The 19,414-nt window shown below is 36.7% G+C and overlaps 1 protein-coding gene and 1 pseudogene across 9 annotated transcripts in view; one reads left to right on the forward strand and one right to left on the reverse strand.

The window, feature by feature from the left end:
- The first annotated feature begins 1,001 nt into the window (after positions 1–1,001).
- LOC101316090 (3-hydroxyisobutyrate dehydrogenase, mitochondrial pseudogene) lies at positions 1,002–2,040 on the forward strand (annotated as a pseudogene).
- Positions 2,041–3,427: 1,387 nt separating this feature from the next.
- SNX14 (sorting nexin 14) overlaps positions 3,428–19,414 on the reverse strand; it is a 68,795-nt gene continuing 52,808 nt past the window's right edge. For 6 of the 9 annotated variants that reach the window (XM_033867535.2, XM_033867534.2, XM_019929384.3 and 3 more), the window contains 11 exons: positions 17,141–17,224; positions 15,652–15,752; positions 13,498–13,609; positions 11,134–11,174; positions 10,887–11,006; positions 8,347–8,470; positions 7,908–8,072; positions 7,635–7,730; positions 5,290–5,381; positions 4,562–4,618; positions 3,428–3,643 (listed from right to left, as the gene is read on the reverse strand). In XM_033867535.2, the coding sequence (XP_033723426.1) occupies positions 3,605–3,643; positions 4,562–4,618; positions 5,290–5,381; positions 7,635–7,730; positions 7,908–8,072; positions 8,347–8,470; positions 10,887–11,006; positions 11,134–11,174; positions 13,498–13,609; positions 15,652–15,752; positions 17,141–17,224 (1,031 nt within the window). In that variant the 3' untranslated portion in view covers positions 3,428–3,604. Of the gene's footprint in view, positions 3,661–4,561; positions 4,619–5,289; positions 5,382–7,634; positions 7,731–7,907; positions 8,073–8,346; positions 8,471–10,886; positions 11,007–11,133; positions 11,175–13,497; positions 13,610–15,651; positions 15,753–17,140; positions 17,225–19,414 lie in introns of all 9 variants that reach the window. The other 3 variants (XM_073789394.1, XM_019929387.3, XM_019929388.3) reach the window with 3 other exon arrangements.

Consider the following 19,414-nt stretch of genomic DNA (forward strand, 5'->3'; position numbering starts at 1 on the left):
ACTTACTTTTTAAAGGGATCCAGAGTGGCCGCTTTTGGAAATAAAGGCTCCTTTCATGGGTCAACAATGACAAGAACACGAAGACTAGAGACAGACCTAAGTTTGAATTCCAACTTTACCGTTCTCTCTGGCTTCATTATCCTCATCTATAAAACAGGAATAATACCATCTCACAGGTATTGGATGGTGAAATGTGACATAAAATGCCTGGCCAACAGAGGATGCATCTAGTTCCTTTCCCTTTTATATAGCGAATGATTTTGTATTTGTAGGTTTTTATACAGCACATTTTCTTTAAATAGAGCTCACTCACTGGTATAGATTTACATGTGTCCTCCTAAAATTCACATGCTGAAACCCTAAACTCCAGTATGACTATAGTTGGAAATGAGGTCTTTAGGAGGTAATTAAGGTTGAATCAGGTCATAAAACCTAACCCAATAGCATTTGTGGCCTTATAAGAAGAAGCAGAGAGAGAAAGATCTCTTTCTTTCTTCCCACACGCTCGCACAAAGAGGTCATGTGAGCACACAGTGAAAAAAGGCAGCCGTCTACAACCAAGGGAAGAGGTCTCAGAATGAAACCTACCTTGCAGCCACCTTGATCTTGGACTTACCAGCCTCCAGAATTGTGAGAAATAAATTTCTGTTAAGTCACCCCATTTATGGTATTTTGTCATGGTAGCCCAGGCCATTTGATACACTCGTAAGAATTTTTTTCTCATCTAAATAAACAAAATACCACAATTTATAGGAAAGTGGGTGAGGATGGCATAAAAGGGCTATACATATTTTATTTTTCCAGTTCACCATGACACTTTAAATAATAATATGCAAAATGCTATGGATTTTTAAATGTGAAGAATTAGACTGATTAATTTCCCACCTGTCCCTGAGAAACTAGTAAATGTTTAAGGCTTGGTAGTAAAGCACTGATTCAAAGAAATTCATACATAGTCTAGAACTTTTAAGCAATTAAAAAGATAACAGACCACACACCCTAACAGCCAGTAGGTGAACTGGGAGCCGCGGAGGTCACCGTGGGGAGGCGGGGCGGGGGCAGCAATGGCAGCCTCCTTACAGCTCCGTGGAGCTGCCTCTGGCCTCTGGTACTGGAGCTGCCGGCAGCAACCGGCGGTGGCCAGCCTTGCAGCGGTGTATTCTAGGTCAATGGCTTCTAAGACTCCAGTTGCATTCACTGGAGTAGGCAACATGGGGAATCCAATGACAAAAAAATCTCATGAAACATGGCTATCCACTCATTATTTATGATGTGTTCCCTGATGCATGCAAGGAGTTTCTAGACGCAGGTGAACAGGTAGTGTCTTCCCCAGCAGATGTAGCCAAAAAAGCTGACAGAATTATTACAATGTTGCCCACCAGCATCGATGCGAAAGAAGCTTGTTCTGGAGCAAATGAAATTCTAAAAACAAGTGAAGAAAGGCTCACTCTTAATAGATTCCAGTACTGTTGATCCTATGGTTTTGAACGAATTGGCCAAAGAAGTTGAGGAAATGGGAGCAGTTTTCACGGATGCCCCTGTTTCTGGTGGTGTGGGAGCTGTTCGGTCTGGGAGCCTCACATTTGCGGTGGGAGGAGTCGCAGAAGAATTTGCTGCTGCCCAAGAGCTGCCGGGGTGCGTGGGCTGCAATGTGGCGCGGCGTGGAACTGCTGGGACTGGGTAGGCTGCGAAGATCTGCGACAACTTGCTGTTAGCTATCAGTATGGCTGGGACTGCTGCAGCTATGCATCCGGGAATCAGGTAGGGCCTGACCCCAAACTCTTGGCTAAAATCCTAAATATGAGCTCAGGATAATGTTGGTCAAGTGACACTTATAATCCTGTACCTGGGGTGATGGATGGAGTTCCCTCAGCTAATAACTATCAGGGTGGATTCGGAACAACACAGGACTCTGCTGCCAGCACGAAGAGCCCAATCCTTCTGGGCAGTCAGGCCCATCAGATCTACAGGATGAAGGGCTACTCCAAAAAAGACTTCTCATCCATGTTCCAGTTTCTGTGAGACAAGGAGATGTTCTGAGTTTGCCCTTTGGCTGTGGACACTGTTGGAAACCAAACTCTACCTTGGAGCCCCTCACAGCTCACTCCACAAGTAAATGGGCTTAATCAAAGGTCACCTGCCTGCTTCTGATTGTCTAGGTCACAATAAACCCTGGGATTTTCCACCCATTTTTAACTGCTTATTCTTTTTATATATTTAGCAAACACATATTATCTGAATTTTTTTTTTCTGCAAGCCACTGATGGTCTCTGCTAGCTAGCTGATTGACCTTTCTCAAAAGTTTGATTCCTAAGCATTGTCAGTTAAAACGTTGCCTACTTCAAACAGGATATTATTTACTCCATTTTACAAATAAATCCACATTTTTTTTCCATGGGATAAAACCTATCCTGGAGGAAAGAAAAGAAATCGGTGTGAGGCAAGGAGTTAGAGAAAGGGGAAGTATAGTGAATTACTCCCTGTGTCCCTCAGAAAGTTTGTCCTGCTAACCCAGTGGTGGTATTCTTGCATTCTGAGGTTACTGGTTTATTTTCCAGGAGTTGGTAAAGCAAGAGAACTCCTTGCTGCATGCTATGTAACTTGAACTCTGTTACATTACCTTGGTGTGCCCCTCTTATAACAACTCCCAATACTTAGCAAACTTATTTTTTATATTTTTGCTTCCTTGTACATTCTTACTACATTTTGACTTCAAAAGAATGACATCTTTAGAACTGTCTCAGAGCCAACGATGATATGTGCTTTAGAGAATTATTATATTATCCTAAATATAACCATATTATTTTGAATTCAAATAAATTTCTATGCTGATAATTTTAAAAAAAATAATAGAACTACTGGCAAAACCTTTAAAACATTTACAATATCTAATGACCATTTTTACAAACTTTTGAAAAACATACATGAATAGTACCATTAAATGGGTTAGTTTTCCAACTTATATTTAGAGTTCCCACATTATCAGTGCCTGATACATGGCTGAAACTCAATAAATATATTGTGAATGAACACTACAGCCAATAACCAAACACAAAACGCCCACTCTTGAAAGACAAATGTGGTTGAAGGAGAAAACCATATCATGGGAAGAAATTATCAGTAGAATTCTCAACATTGAAACTTTAAAAATAATTATTTAACTTTCCTCAAAGAATACAGTTAATTCATATTTTTCTTTTGGAGAGACAACATAAACCCAAAATCTACTTGACTAAGTTGTTTATATAAGTTTTTGGAATACAGTTCAATGAAATGCAACTTCAATCACACATTGAATCACACAAATGTCTTTAAGTACTCAGTTTTTACACCCTAAAGGGTTATATATAACCTGTCAATCATCCAGCAAGAGTAAGAAGTCCCTTGTTTGCTACGAAAAACTCATAAAGGAGGCTATGAGACCCAATCACTTTTCATCATTATTAAGTCCGTGTTAGTCTTTATTAAAACAAAATCCAAATTTCAGACACTGAATTACATGATATATATAAGAATATACAAAAGTAAAAGAAAAAACAGCACATATCGACTACACTAGCATAGCAGACATTTCAACTGGTTATTCTATCCCCAATCCAAATGTTCACATCCAGGACGTCACAGAGGTAACCTCCTTTTGTACCTAAATTAAAAAGAAATCTATTTAATAGAAGAGAAAGAAACAAACAAACCAGAGTTGATTTGTAAATTGCCTAACAGTTTCAGTGTATTAAAATCCTAACCTAAGATATTGTGTATATGTGGGGGGGGGGGGGTGTGTGTGTGTATGTATCCACAAGAAATTATTTACGTTTTAGAGAGAAGAAAAATGGCAAGGTATAGCGATAGACCTCATAAAGTCTCAAGCAGAGAGCTGGAGGTTTCCTGGTACTGATTCCCATGTAAACTGAACACAAACTATCCATAACTGCCACCCTGCTTTAATATACATTTAATACTGCCATAACTTGAAAACTTGTATTCAGTAGGTAAATAGTCCAAATCTGGTTTCCTCTATGAAACTGACATTTCATTGCTGTATCACAACCTTGAATAGTTATTTCATCTGACCAAAGGGATTGGTCAAAAAATAAAAACAGTAAAAAGCAATGCTCAAAACTCAAAATCCTCAAAATTCAATATAATAATAATATTAGCATCCTCCAATTCCAATTCATTTTGTGTTCTTGGGTTCATATAAGCTCAACTGCTTCAAAAATGCTCAAGTCTGAGTTACACAGCATTCAGTGTTGCAGATGATAGCCTGCAGAGCTTGGCCCATCCTACTGCTAGGAGGTAAACTCGCAGGTTCCTCTGGCCCTACAGGGTATAGTGTCCCTATCTGACTGTAATTGGGAAAGGAGGAAGTCAAGGCAGAGGCTATTCAGCTCCTATCTCCCAAAATCCACTCTATGTTTGAGCATGTTGAATGAAGAAAATAAGGGTGTTCATTTTTAAAATGATCAGAATCACAAGGGTTTCCTTAATTTTTATGTCTCTAATTAAAATAAATGCCAGCATACCACTAAAAACATAAAGAAAAATTGCGCTTTTCAGTTACCTTACTGAGCTCTGGAAACAGTTCTTGTATCACAATGTCCAATAAAACATAAGTCAGCTAAAACGCCAAAAAAATATTTTTTAAGGCATTAGACAAAAAAACCCCATAGAAACGATAAACACAAATTTAGCACTATGGTTACCGCTAAAGGGGAAGGCAGGGAATAAAACTGACAATATAAAACAAGCACAAAAGCAGTAGCTTCAATAGTATCCATAATGTTCTATTTTAAAGATGAGTTTTACATACACATGAGTTCATTTTACTATTATTCCTCATAATTCATTTTATGTTAAACATTTTATATGTAACAACAATTTTAAAGAAAACAAGCAGGATACAAAATTGTAGCTGTAGTAAGATCTCAACGGGCTATGTAACAGACTATAAACAGTAAAATGTTAACTGTGGTTATTCTATGTAACCTGAATGAATGATGGAATTCTTGATATTTAAATTTTTACTTTTTTCATGAATTTTTAGTATATTCCAAATTTCTATAGTGAATATATATTTATTTTAAATCAAAACAGTTCATGTTATAAAGAAAAAAAGGTATTCAGCAAAAGAGAGTTATTAACAAAGATACTTTTTCCTATCCAAATGTTTGAATTACATTGCCTTCCTTTAGTATAGCATCACTTCACAGTTAATAATATACCAGACACCCTACTGTGTCATTTGCTAAACGTAGCCAACACTAGTCAACCTGCTTTAATGAATTTTACCTGCTTGTTGAGAACTGGCTGCTGTAAACCGTCAAAAAGAAGTCTGATGCTTTCATACTTGGCTTCTTCACCAATACACTTGACTATCAGATCTAAACAAGAAAGCCACATGTGAAACAATTTTATATTATAAAGTGACTTATCATTTACTGGATCATAAAGCAAAATCTCCACTCTCTTTCCCGGGTATTATGCAAATACTGTAAATTAGCATTTCCTAAATCAGTGTTCTGGCAAGAAGCTCTTGGAAAAAAGGGTTCTGTGGTCAAGAAATGCAGTATTGGGAATCCTCCTTTGGGAGATTCACAATGCACAATGCATACTGCAAGCTCTGGGGAATGCTGCAGTAAAGAAATCTGTTTATACTATTAAGTGATAAAAGACAGTTGGAAAATAATACATATTTTATTGTCCCATTCAAGTAAAACAAACAAAATAAAATGCTAAAATTATGCACGTACATTTGTACATACATGTATAGAGATACATAAAAACTGTCTGTGAGGATTAACACCAAACGGGAGCTCGTAGCTACTTCTGCACAGTGGGGACAGGATGGCTTCTACTTTTTACTCTCTCTGTTTTCATAATATTTGAATATCTTAATATTTTTAATAATTAATTTAATTTTATGGTGAACATAGACTCTCTTCAATGAATATGACCACTTTATTTCTGTACTTTTTGCATAATTAGTATTGACTATCTTACAGAACAATCTCCTGGGAAAATGTTTACACACTAATTTAGAGTCCCCAAAGTTCCAATTCATGTGTGACTACACAGCTGTCATGTATCACTCCTATTACCACAGTCAGTCCTTATTAAAATCTGTGCTGAATGTTTTCCTCCAAGCAGGAAAAGAAAATTATTTTTAAGTAAACAAGGTGCTCAAATATTTGTCCTTTCCACTCTGATCATAATGAAACTCTTAATGCTGTTCATGGAAAATGCTCATTTTATGTTTGCTTTTATAAGGTAAATCTAACCCTGAGAGGCAAAAGCCAAATTCAATTTATAATAAGTTTAGTAGATCCTTGATATTTATGCGTCTTTGTGAATCCTTTAATTCACCAATACTACACAGAATTTCCCAATTAATATGCATGAAGCATAATGGACAAAAATAAACGATCCTTTCAGATTCTTCATTACTAAGGAAGAAATGAGTAGAGGACAACAGAAAGCATGCTAAGCTTCCTCAGTAGCTAAATTACTTCTTCCCAAATGAAGTCTTGAAGTAGATGTGATTCAAATTCGTGCCTGAGCAAAATAAGAAATTATTACATTCACTGGCTTTCCATGTTGTTAAAACTAAGACTGTTATTAAAACTGTAAATGCTAAAGGTCACTATAATACAAAAGAAGTAAGAAATTACTTCATTATATACCTAGAGAAGATTCACTCAAAAACAGCTGTGGTTCACTTTCACATTCAGACCAGGGATTTAACTTAACTGTCTTCACAGAGCAGCAGGCTCATTCTGAGACTCATTTTTCAATGATGAGAATTCTCTAAGGTACTTTCCATTCTTACTCTATATTTTCTCCCTGGGCATTATTACCCACTCACACATGACTCCCATATATTTATCCTATATCATCATTCCTCCAATTTCCAAACCTGGATATTTAATTGCTTACTAGACATTTCCTCCTGAATAATGTATAGGCACTTCACATTCAAAATGTCCTAAACTAAATATCCTCTGCTTTGACCTCTTGACGTTTTTTCCTCATGTTTCCCATCTCAGTAAGAGGTTACTACCATTCATTCATTTAGTGGCCCAAGCCTACCTCCTTTACAAGAGAGGGGATCACCCTCCTCCTTTGAGATACTATGTAACTTGAACATGGCTCTATAATCACATGTATGTTTTATTTGTATGTCTACCTTCCTGCCAGACTGAGCTACCCAAGTACGATTTTTATATCCCTTGCGCTCTGCACAGTGCCTGGCACATGGAACGTGCTCAATAAACTTGGGATGAATGAATGAATTCTGACCTTTCACTCACACACACTAGTTTAGCTCTTCTCCTGGTGAAGTGCTTGGGCAGCAGGACTCCAACCGTCCCACAAACCTATCACTTTGATCAGTCTGATTCTAAGTTATTGAAAGAATCCGACTATTGTGTGAGTAGAAACAGCCTTACCTTAAAGTTCTTAGTGCTAACATCATAAAAACCAAATTTTATTTAACCAATTGAGTTAATTTTAATTGGTTTCTGTAACTACTTCTAAAATTAAAACTCACAGTAAAAATTAGCCTCAATAATTACTATACATCATGACCTCAAAAGAGTGCTAATCTATATTAAACTACTTTTTAAATATTACATTACCTGGAATGTAATTCATCATTTCTTCAAAAGTCTGTTTTGCTCGTTTTTGCTTATCTTGGAGAGAGCGAGGTTCAGTGTTTTCACAAAATACGGCATCTAAAAAGAGACAAAAAGAAACATTTGCTGGAATTTTCACCTATTATATACAAAGTATTTCCTCATGGTAGAAATACTAATAAAACAAAGAAAAGCAAGACTTTTCGCTCTTTTAGGTCTAATTAAAATCCTTACGAGTACTCAAAACATGAAACAAACACATGAGAAAATACAAACCTCTGAGAAGTGTTATGAGTGAAACCAAACGGTGCTCCTGAAATAACTGTTCTAGTTTACAATGAAGATAGTAATCAGTGTACATTTCCAGGGTGTTTTTAAAGAGGATTCGAGTTCCCATTAAGAGATGATGAAGCCAGTCAGGAACCTGGAAAACCACCCGTCCTGAGAAGGATCACACAGAACACTTCATTAAGGTAAATAGATATCTGAACATTTTCCAATGCAAAAAATACAAATGGTCAATATTTTATTTGTAAACACTAATAACTTTAATATGTTCAAGATCAATTATATACATTGAATTCTTATTTTAAAAAGTACCTTCAATTAAAAAAGATTATAATGGGGCAATACTCAAGAGCATTAATTTGCATCACAGAAAAAATATAATACATGGATGAGAAACAGGTTTTAACAGTAACCACAGATATCTTACCTACATACATCAGGTAATCATAGACTCCTTCTAAAGTCATCATTTCCATAAAATAATTCTGATTTTGCTTTCTTTCTGTATTCTCAGCACGGTTTGCATTATTCTTAAACAGATCATTGAAAAGCTAAAGTAAAAGTTGAAATAAAAAAATATAGTTTATTACACCTGCTGATAATAATTACTAAGGGTAAAGTGATACAGAGCAAAGGCGTTTAAACTTTGTCCAATCAAAAGAGAATATTTTTAAAAACCCTACAATGTCACAGAGGTTAAGGTCTGCCCCCAAAATTCCACATTTACACCCAAAATTGAATTAAAAAATACAATATTTTGCGGGGGGCCAAAATATTAAATAAAAATCGACTTTCATTTTAGACATAACAGAAAATTCATTATCTATAAAGAACCCCTTTGATTTTTTACACCGAAAGGAGCAAATGAACATATCTACATAAAGATGCATAAAAACATCAATAATAGCTAATTTTAATTCTAACATGATTTAAAGATTATAAATCACTATTTAATTAAAGGATGTTTAGAGGTAAACATTAAGCTTTAAGCAAAGTTTATTTGGACAATAATAGTCAAAGCTCAGAAAGGCCTACTATATGAGACAAAAACAAGATATGAAGAATTACTTATAGCAAAAATGCTAAAATGCAACTAAATCGCAGCCCTACTTACCCCAAAAGTATGCCAAAAAAAAGAGTCTATTATCATTAATAATAATCAAATAGCAGAAATTAAGGAACTAAAAACAAAAACTGATAGGGAATTCCCTGGTGGTCCAGTGGTTAGGATTCCGTGCTTTCATTGTCAAGGGCCTGGGTTCGATCCCTGGTCGGGGAACTAAGATCCTGCAAGCCACGCTGTGTGGCCAAATAAATAAATAAATAAATCTAAAACAATTTTTTTTAACTGATAGAAAAGACCAACAAAACCAAATGATAAAACGGACAAAGGCTTTGGCAAGATTGATCAAAAAGGAAAAGGAAAGAAAAAGACAAAAAATGTCAGGAATAAAAGGGGACATAATTATAGATGTCAGAGAAAACAAAAAGAAAAACGGACATTATTGACAACTTCAGGCCAAAATTTTGAGAATTTTTTAAAAACATAACCTATCAAAATCTGACTCATGAAATAATAAACCTGAAGAATATTATAATCATAAAAGAAATTAAATTGGTTGTAAAAAAAAAAAACTTCCCACAAACAAAACTTGAGGCCTAAATGACTATTAACAGGTTATCACTTATTTAAAGCACTAATAATTCCAATTATAATTCTACCAGCAAATAGAAAAAGATTAATATAACCTTAATACCAAAACCTGACAAGGATACAATGAGAAAGAAAAATTATAGGCTAAGTACACCCATAAACATGGACTTAAATTTCCTTAACCTCATAAAGGATTTCTACAAAAAAAGCTACACTATTTATTATTTAATGGTGAAACACTGCAACCATTCCCTTTGTATAGCAGGTCCTAGCCATGAATGAAAGAAAACTGCCATCATTTGCATGTGTAAATCTAAAAGAATTAATGGATACGTTACTAAAATTAATATAAGTCTAGCAAGATTATTGAATTAAAAATTAATACACAACCATCAACTGTATTACTGTTTACCAACAATAAACCTATAAAGTGAAAAAAATTAAAGATACCCTTTATAGTGATAAACAAAATGAAGGGTTTTTTTTTGGGCTCACATAGCTCCCCATACTGGGTCCTACTCTGGCACTGAACTAAGCTTCTTGCAGACAGGTAATTTATCTTTATATTCCCAGTGCCTCTCCATAGCAGGCACACAATAAAGTATTTGTTCAATGAATCGATGAAATATTTTATAAGCCATTAAAATTATATAATACCAGCAAATAAATATATTATAGCAATTAATTCCTTGATTACTGGAAGTTGGTGATTTACAGCTTAAGAAAACCACTTTTAAAAATTCCCCAAAATACAGAATGATAGTTTACGAATACGGTTTCTAAAGAATCACTTACCCCAGGCTTCCCTGGTGGCACAGTGGTTAAGAATCTATCTGCCAATGCAGGGGACACGGGTTCGAACCCTGGTCCGGGAAGATCCCACATGCCGGGAAGATCCCACATGCCGTGGAGCAACTAAGCCCGTGCACCACAACTACTGAGCCTGTGCTCTAGAGCCCGTGCTCCGCAACAAGAGAAGCCACCACAGTGAGAAGACCACACACCACAATGAAGAGTAGCCCCAGATCGTTCCAACTACAGAAAGCCTGTGCACAGCAATGAAGACCCAACAGAGCCACAAATAAATAAACAAATAAAATAAATTTATAAAAAGAGGAAAAAAAAAACCCACCCCGTTTAAAGCAAAGAACGAAGCAACTACATATACTCCTTATACTGTACAATTAATTTCCACATAAGGAAAATATAAAGTCCCATCCATTTCATTAACACAGGATTCTCCCTATAATGGAAAAGTCATCTCAAGTAGGACAGCTTCAAACTTAATGGCTCTCTGAGGCAATGCACAGTACCTTCTTATTATTTTCTGAAGTAGGGCTGAGAATGGTCAGTTCTGGTTTACTTGGTTTAGGCTTTGGAGATTCACAAGAATTAATGAAATTCATGATGAAAGGTTCCAAATGCTGACCTTTCTGTGGAGATCATGGTATAAAAATCAAGATTATGATTTTCATTATCATATAACCCATTAAAATTTATTGCTATTTAAATATGCTTATAACTATCATTTTATAGAATACACATAAATCAGTCATTCACCTCTTTTATTAGTTTTCCAGGAACAGACTTTATAATTTTCCCTGCAATTAAAAGTAAAATATTAATTTTAACAAGGCATAATATACCTCATAACTGCTCATATAAATACTTTACTAGGTAATTTAAAACACTAAACAGCCAAGTAAAAAGCAAAATGGTAAAAAAAATATTTATAATTGAGCATTTCACGCTTAACAAAAATCTACAATAAATCAGGTAGTCTTAACTATTTATAGATACAACATTTGGGATACTTTAAAGTAATCCAGTGGGCTGAGAGGCAGGTGAAGGGCTGGAACAAGCCAAGTGTCAATAACTATTGAAGGGATAAGGAGTTCACTATACAAATCTCTCTACTTTTGTGTATATTTGAAATTTTCCATTGAAATGTTTTCAAAACATTTTAAGCAATGGTGAATATATAAAGATATCTAAAAGTATGCAAAAGTTAGTCAAAAGGAAAAAGAAGCTCTAAAAGTTGCTACACTATTTAAATTGGCTATTTGAATAGTTTGCATTCTCAGCTTTAGATTAAGAATATATATTCTAATCCTGTTTGCCAGAATTTTCTCTTGATCGTATCTCCAGGTTCCTTTATTATAAAATATCAAACATCACGAGATTTTCTCAAGCATTTAGAAATGACTGTAAAAATCAGTCAAAGTTGATTAATATAATTTAAATTTCTTTCAGTCCGGTTTAGAAAAAAGTAGACTCTAATGGCAATAGCAAAAGGCAAAAACCCTCTCACCAGGCTATTTCTCCTATTTCTCCTTTGGTACCCCCATAAATTTCTCCTTTGGTACCCCCATAAATTACTCCTCCCACCTCAGAATTTCCCAAGTTCTTTGAACTACAGTGTTGCATCCTGTGCTTCTCTCTTCTACATGCTCTTCCTGAGCCAAATGTTTTGCTCAATCTGATTTCAAATAACATACAAATCTCTATTCTGTGCCTCTCTCCTGGCCTCTCCTACCTTATAAAACTTCCTCAACTGGATTCTATAAACTCAACAAGTTCAGAACTACTCTAAATTTATTCCGTATCTCAGCAAGTAACAGCATTCATCCAGTTGTATAAACAGAAACCTGGATCATCATTTTTTTTTATTTTGGAGACTTGATTAAATGTTTATTCATTTTAATTCTGCCTTTTTAAACATTTTGAAGCCAATATATTGTGTTTTCCACATCTGAAATATTTTTTTAAATTTTATTATTTTTTGATCATTTCTTCTTCAGTCAAACCTAGTCAGTAACCAGGTCTACCCAATTTTATCTCCTAAACATTACGTATAACCAAATACAAAATGTTCTCACATTTTCCCTCGATAAGACACACACGAAATATTCTGGCTCAACTATATGTATTAATTTGGACAGGGCTTCCCTGGTGGAGCAGTGGTTGAGAGTCTGCCTGCCGATGCAGGGGACACGGGTTCACGCCCCGGTCCGGGAGGATCCCACATGACGTGGAGCGGCTGGGCCCATGAGCCATGGCCGCTGAGCCTGCGTGTCCGGAGCCTGTGCTCCGCAACGGGAGAGGCCACAACAGTGAGAGGCCCACGTACCGCAAAAACAAAAAAAAATTGTAGAGATACAGATAAAAGCCAAATGCCCACTTGTAATATTTATTCATTTAGTTCTATATATACTTAAGATGACATTATATAAAATGTATTTAGAAATACTGCTTCTCTTCCATTATGATATTTAACAATTTTATTCAAACTTTTCCAGCTTATCTTATTGCTTAGTCTATACTGAACTTTATATAAAAGGAATCATGCTGCATACATTCTTCTGCCTCTTGCTTCTTTCATTCAACATCATGTTTTTAAGATTATCAACACTGTTCCAAGCAGCTACATGCCATGGGTATGCATTGCTCTAAGTATTCATTTTGTGAAACTACTATAATTTATGTCTACTCTATTGCTGATGAACATCTGCATTATTTCCAGTTTAGGCTACTATAAGCAATGCTGCTAAGAACATTGTTAAATATGAATACAAGATTCTCTAGAGTGTATATCTCAGAGAGGAACTGCTGGGTCATTCAGTTTTACACCAAACTGTTTTTCCAAGTGGTTTTCCTTTTTTTCTTAATTGAAGTATAGTTGATTTACAATATTATATTACTTGCAGGTGTACAACACAGTGATTCAATATTTTTATAGATTATACTCTGTTAAAGTTACAAGTGGTTTTCAAATTTATATTCCCATTAACAGTATATAAGAAGTCCTTCAGAGTTTTGATACATGGCTTCACTCTATAAATTATTTTTCTAAATTAATCTGAAAATACTGCTTCTTTTCTTTTCAGTTTATCTTCTTCTATATGATTATTTAAATTGACTTACCAAGATTTACGTCTGGTAGTATCTTATCAAGAAATTGTGTTTCCCCACCATTGGGGGAGAGAAAATCTGCCAGAAGTTGACTATTACTCAATTCTGGATGCTGCAGAAGTTTCTTGATGAACAAAAACAGAAAAAAAGGGGGGGAAAAAACAGTTTTAACAATCTAGAAGAGTGATGAAAACTACATTAAAATGATTTTTTTAACCAAGAAAACAATTTTAAATCCTCAAAGGCTATTTCATATTCAGAATAATAACAAAGCACATTTATAGAAAGAATAGCATCATATAAGAGGGTAAGACCGCTATAGTCACACATGAATGGGTTTGAATTCTGCTCTTCCATTTGCTAGCCAGCTGTCCCTAGAAAAGTTCATATATTGCCTAAGAGTCAGTTTCCTGATGTGTAGAATGAAGATAACACTACCTACTTACAGTATTGTTAGATGAGGCACAGTACCTGATACACAGGAAGGAAGATTAAACATTAGCTAATATTATTTCTCAGTTTCTCAACTATAAAATAAGTATTACAATATCATACATCTATCTTGATAATTAAAGGAAGCTGGTATAAAGGGTTTTGCAGAGAACTAAACGTGGAAATGTGAAATAACTTGGAGACTCTGTTGCCTGATCTGCTTGCAACACTATTTCTTCTTACAAGACAAACTGAAGTCTTAAAGTGAGATTTAACCCAGTCTTACCTAATATTCAGTTTTGTAACTATGAAAGAGTTAAAATGAAATACCAGTACTGCAACATTTAACTCCATATTACCAAAAAATATTTCTTCTAGAATGAGGTTCTCTAGTTCTTAGAATTAGTCGGTTCAAATAATGGGTTTAATGATATCAACAAAACCACAGGTTAACACTAGCATATGCTGTGTTCAAATATCCTTGTAATAGTTAATGTTTATATCATATTTCAATTTTCATATCACCAAAAAGTTATGAAAAAAATACCTTCTGGGTTGAGGTATTCATTGGCTCAAATACAGAAAATATAATGTAAACACCCCTTTACACTGTTGAATATTTTTAATTTAAAAAGTACTTATTGTTGGCTAAAAGGCATCCAAATTTAACTGAATTAACACTTAATTAAAACTACAAAATTCCATGTCCAAATAAAGGAGATTTTAAATTTTTTAAATTTATTTTTTTATTTTTGGCTGTGTTGGGTCTTCGTTGCTGTGCACAGGTTTCCTCTAGTTGTGGCAAGCAGGGGCTACTCTTCATTGCAGAGCACAGGCTTCTCATTGTGGTTGCTTCTCTTGTTGCGGAGCACGGGCTCTAGGCATGCAGGTTTTAGTAGTTGTGGCACGTGGGCTCAGTAGTTGTGGCACGTGGGCTTAGTTGCTCCACGGCATGTGGGATCTTCCCAGACGAGGGATCAAACCCGTGTCCCCTGCACTGGCAGGCAGATTGTTAACCAGTGCACCACCAGGGAAGTCCAGGAGATTTTTAAAAAATAAATAAAATTATCCAGTTTTTGATCTTATTTACTTGATTAAAGAAAAATGGTCATTAATTTTAGAAGAGTCTCAAGTAGGTAACTTTTAAGCAGACTGCACCAACAATGGAAATAGCAATTACATTGTTTACACAACACAATGTGCACACACTGAGAAAAACGGAATTCAATTCCAAGTGGTGAATGGTGGCAGAGTCAGGAGATCCCAAGTAATTAAAAAAAAATGTACAGTTGCAAAAAAAATAATAATTAATAAAACAGGAGGGAAAAATCCCAGAGTTCAGAAAGTGCTAAACACAAAATCAAACAAAAAATAAGAAAAAAAAAAAAAACAACCCAGTATTCTTAGAATGCATTTAATGTTTTACATCAAAAGTTTTTTCTTCCTCTCTCTCTCACTCTCTTTTTCTCTCTCTAACTTCCCACATCAAAAGTTTTAAACTATGCCCAATACAAGACATTTTTTCCTCCGAGAAAATATATGGTATTTCACTGGTTATCAAATTTCTTTTAAAAAGTACTCTTGACAATAACTCATTTCCACATGGGAAAAAATTTTTTTAATAAAGGATTCTAGAAATCCACATTGACAGGTATTGTAAGACACAGCACATATGTATGTACAAGAGAAAAGGAGACAAATTAGAGGATGTTTTAAATTAAGTTGGAGCTGTACCTGTAGATACTCCTGAAACTCTTCTCTCTTAGACTTTAAGAACTCATAATTTTTTGGGCCAATGATCCTCTTGGAAGGAAGCTGGGCATCAGGAAATGTACCTGAAATTAATATATATGAAAGTTATTACTGTGTTCTGCTATTATTTTTTAAACCTAATTTATAATTTACTATGGCAACTTCAGATTCCCAGTGCTGCCTTGTAGAGATGTGGCATTATCCTTTATATAATTTTGACAAAATCAGAGAGCTTCAAAAGTCAGAAGACCAGACCAAAGAACTTGACTCTACTGATATCCAAAATATCACCACCCTTCATTGACACAGATTTATTTAGCCTTCTATACTAGTAAAAAAGTTTCAAAAACTTATCATGAGATTATTTTGAAATTGGTGGGATTCTATTAGACAAAATCTTACTGAAGAAATACCTACTCTCTCACGGAGAAAATGGCAGCATTTTGCCAATGCTATATAAGCTTAAAAACAAAATTTAAAAACCATGGACATGTTTTCTCAGACAGGGCCAACTTTGGACATTTTAGTACCAAAAAGGAAAAATACTGTTGGGAATCCAACCAACTTTGATTGGTCCAGGATTTTAAATTACGGAGATAAATGATCTTTTCTCAACTCTAAATCAAAAGGAAAAGTCTCAGAGAAAGACCAAGACAAGGATGGCATTGTACCAGACTGGCAAAGGCAAAGAGAAAACCATTTAAGGACAAGTACAAACTCAAAATCTAGACAAAAAAGTAGATTTGTGGGACCTTGTATTTTTTATCTTTCTATAATCTCCTTATTGTGGGCTTCGTTCTTATAGCAGAGTAGAGAAGTTTTCCTGCCCTTTACAATTCAAAACCAACCTGAATTTGGATCAGGGGACACTCCACAGAACTTTTCTAAAATCAAAAGATTCAGAATACACAATTCAAGCTCAGCAATTTACATACAAAATGACTAGAAATACTTCATGACTATAAACCTAATATTAACTAAAATAAATGGACAGATAAGAGAGACTGAGAGATGAGAGGAAGACTGAAAAGAGTGCTCTGCTTTTCTGATTGATCTACCCTTAAAAGAAACACACAACTACAAGGTTTTTTTTCCATATCGAAATCTAAGAGCTAAATCAAAACATTTGTCATGTTACATAGAAACATGTTTACCACAGAAGATGATGGCAAAAGAAAAGAGCAACTCAAATGCCTGGTTTAAATTCTCTGCCACTGTCTTTTAAATTTTAATATCATTATTGCTTGAAAAGCAATAAATTTGCATTGTAAAAACTTAAAAAATATAAATAAGCAGAAATGAGATAAAAACAGTACATTCCTATCATCACTAGTAGTGTACACAAGTGTCACTGTTACATTTCCTTAGTACAGTTACTTAAAATTAGAAAGTAATTTCAGAAAGCTGGTTCAACAGCTTTCAAGAAAGCTAATGCTGAAATGTAATGTTTTATACAAAAAGGACAACATACCATGAAATTCTGTTAGTTTTGACTCAAGTACATAGAATTCAAGGTATCTTCTATAGACAGACCAATGTTCAGGCTCATGCCCAACTGCAAAATGAATGAATACACACTGAGAAATAAACAATTTTACAAACTACTACTAAAAGAATGCACTATTTATAACATTAAGTATACAAAGCTGGAAATTATTCCAGTCTTAATAATTTATTATTTCTTGGGAATTCCCTGGAGGTCCAGTGGTTATGACTCCACACTTCCACTGCAGTGGGCATAGGTTCGATCCCTGGTCAGGGAACTAAGATCCCACAAGCTGCACAGTGCAGCCAATAAAAAAAAGAAAAGAAAGTGCCTTGGGCTTCCCTGGTGGCGCAGTGGTTGGGAGTCCGTCTACCGGTGCAGGGGACGCGGGTTCGTGCCCCAGTGCGGGAAGATCCCACATGCCGCAGAGCAGCTGTGCCCATGAGCCATGGCCACTGAGCCTGCGCGTCCGGAGCCTGTGCTCCGCAACCGGAGAGGCCACAGCAGTCAGAGGCCCGCGTACCAAAAAAAAAAAAAGAAAAGAAAATAAAGTGCCTAGACTACATGTAAGAAAACTCGTTTGCTAATCTAAAAGCATGCTGGAGGGGCAGGGGACAGCTGAAACTCTCCCAAGATGCAGGCAGGGGCAGATGCCATTACTGTCTCCCCACCTACCCTGCTAGCACAGGCAGACAAGCTTGGAAATGGCACCCCCCAGCCTTGCTTGGATAGGCAGGGGTAAGTGGTTGCAGCACTAACCCACTGCCTTGCTGAAGCCAGAGTGGTTGCAGCGCTCCCTGGCTCCCGGGCTGTGACTGGCAAGCACGAGCAGCTGCAGCATTCTTCCTCTCCCCGCCTAAAGCCAGCTCACTCACATAGGCAAGGCACTCTCCCACTGCACTGCTGAGAGCTGCAAGCACAGGCAGCCTTTCTGACACTGGCCAGCATGCCCTGCCCCCTACACTCACCAGCTGCCTTGCTGAAGCCAGCAGGTGTGTGCAATCCACACAGGGGACACCCCTTGATCACTTGGCCCTGGTGGCTAAGGGAGCTGGCAATACTGAGCTCCACGGGACTGTACCAGTTGGAAAGACAGTTCCTGGAAAGGCACACCGCCCCCCAGGGACTGCACAGACAGCACACTAAATAAACCCCCAGTCTTCCTGTGAAAAAGGCCTATTTACTTAGCTTGGAGCTTCAGCCTGAGGGACAGGCTTCAGATTTTCCACACATCTAGGAGCTAAGGAAGAGCACCCAGAGAACGTAAGCAGGGAGACACCATCCCTGCACACCCCCTTGGCCTCACTACAGCTCAATAAGAACTCTCAGGAGCTCATACACTCGTCTAAGCAGCTATGCACCCCGAGGACACCTACAGATCTCCTGGAATGGAGGCAGGTAGGGATTTTGACTGTGGCCCTGCAGGACTGTATATATCTGCCTACTTTAAAGGCTGCTGCCTAAGTGTCTGGCTTCCCATCAGCCTGAAACGAGGCGATAAACGGGATTCCTCCCCTTGGAACACTATTAGGTCTTGGCACATGCTCCATAACAGGCATATATCAAGAATAAATCAGGCAGTTTAGACAATCACAAAGGTTCAAAAGACAAAGAAGACCTAGGGCAAGGTTGAATTAGAGGGCTAATCACCTACACAGGCCACTCTTCAAGACTGAGAGAGGTAGCTGTTTCCCCTAATACATAGAAAGAAGCACAGAGTCAAGTAAAATGAGGAAATAGGGCTTCCCTGGTGGCGCAGTGGTTGAGAGTCCGCCTGCCGATGCAGGGGACACGGTCCGGGAAGATCCCACATGCCGCGGAGCGGCTGGGCCCATGAGCCACGGCCGCTGAGCCTGCGCGTCCGGAGCCCATGCTCTGCAACGGGAGAGGCCCGTGTACCACAAAAAAAAAAAAAAGAAGATAACTTATGGGACCTATAGGATAATATCAAGTGAAATAACACTCGCATTATAGGGGTCCCAAAAGGAGAAGAGAAAAAGGGGCAGAAAAGTTATCTGAAGAAATAATGGCTGAAAACTTCCTTAACCTGGGGAAGGAAACAGACATCCAGGTCCAAGAAGCCCAGAGAGTTCCAAATAACAGGGTCCTCCACAGATCTTTCCTGGATAGCCACAGCTCTATTCCTGGCTTCTGCTGAGATGATTGATCCATGAGTCACATGCCTGATCTCTTCAGCAAACCATTGTTCAGCCACACCCTTGGCTTTTTTCCAGAGCATGATATATGGATAGTTTGAGA

Source organism: Tursiops truncatus, chromosome 12, assembly GCF_011762595.2.
Source record: "Tursiops truncatus isolate mTurTru1 chromosome 12, mTurTru1.mat.Y, whole genome shotgun sequence".
Taxonomy (NCBI): Eukaryota; Metazoa; Chordata; class Mammalia; order Artiodactyla; family Delphinidae; genus Tursiops; species Tursiops truncatus.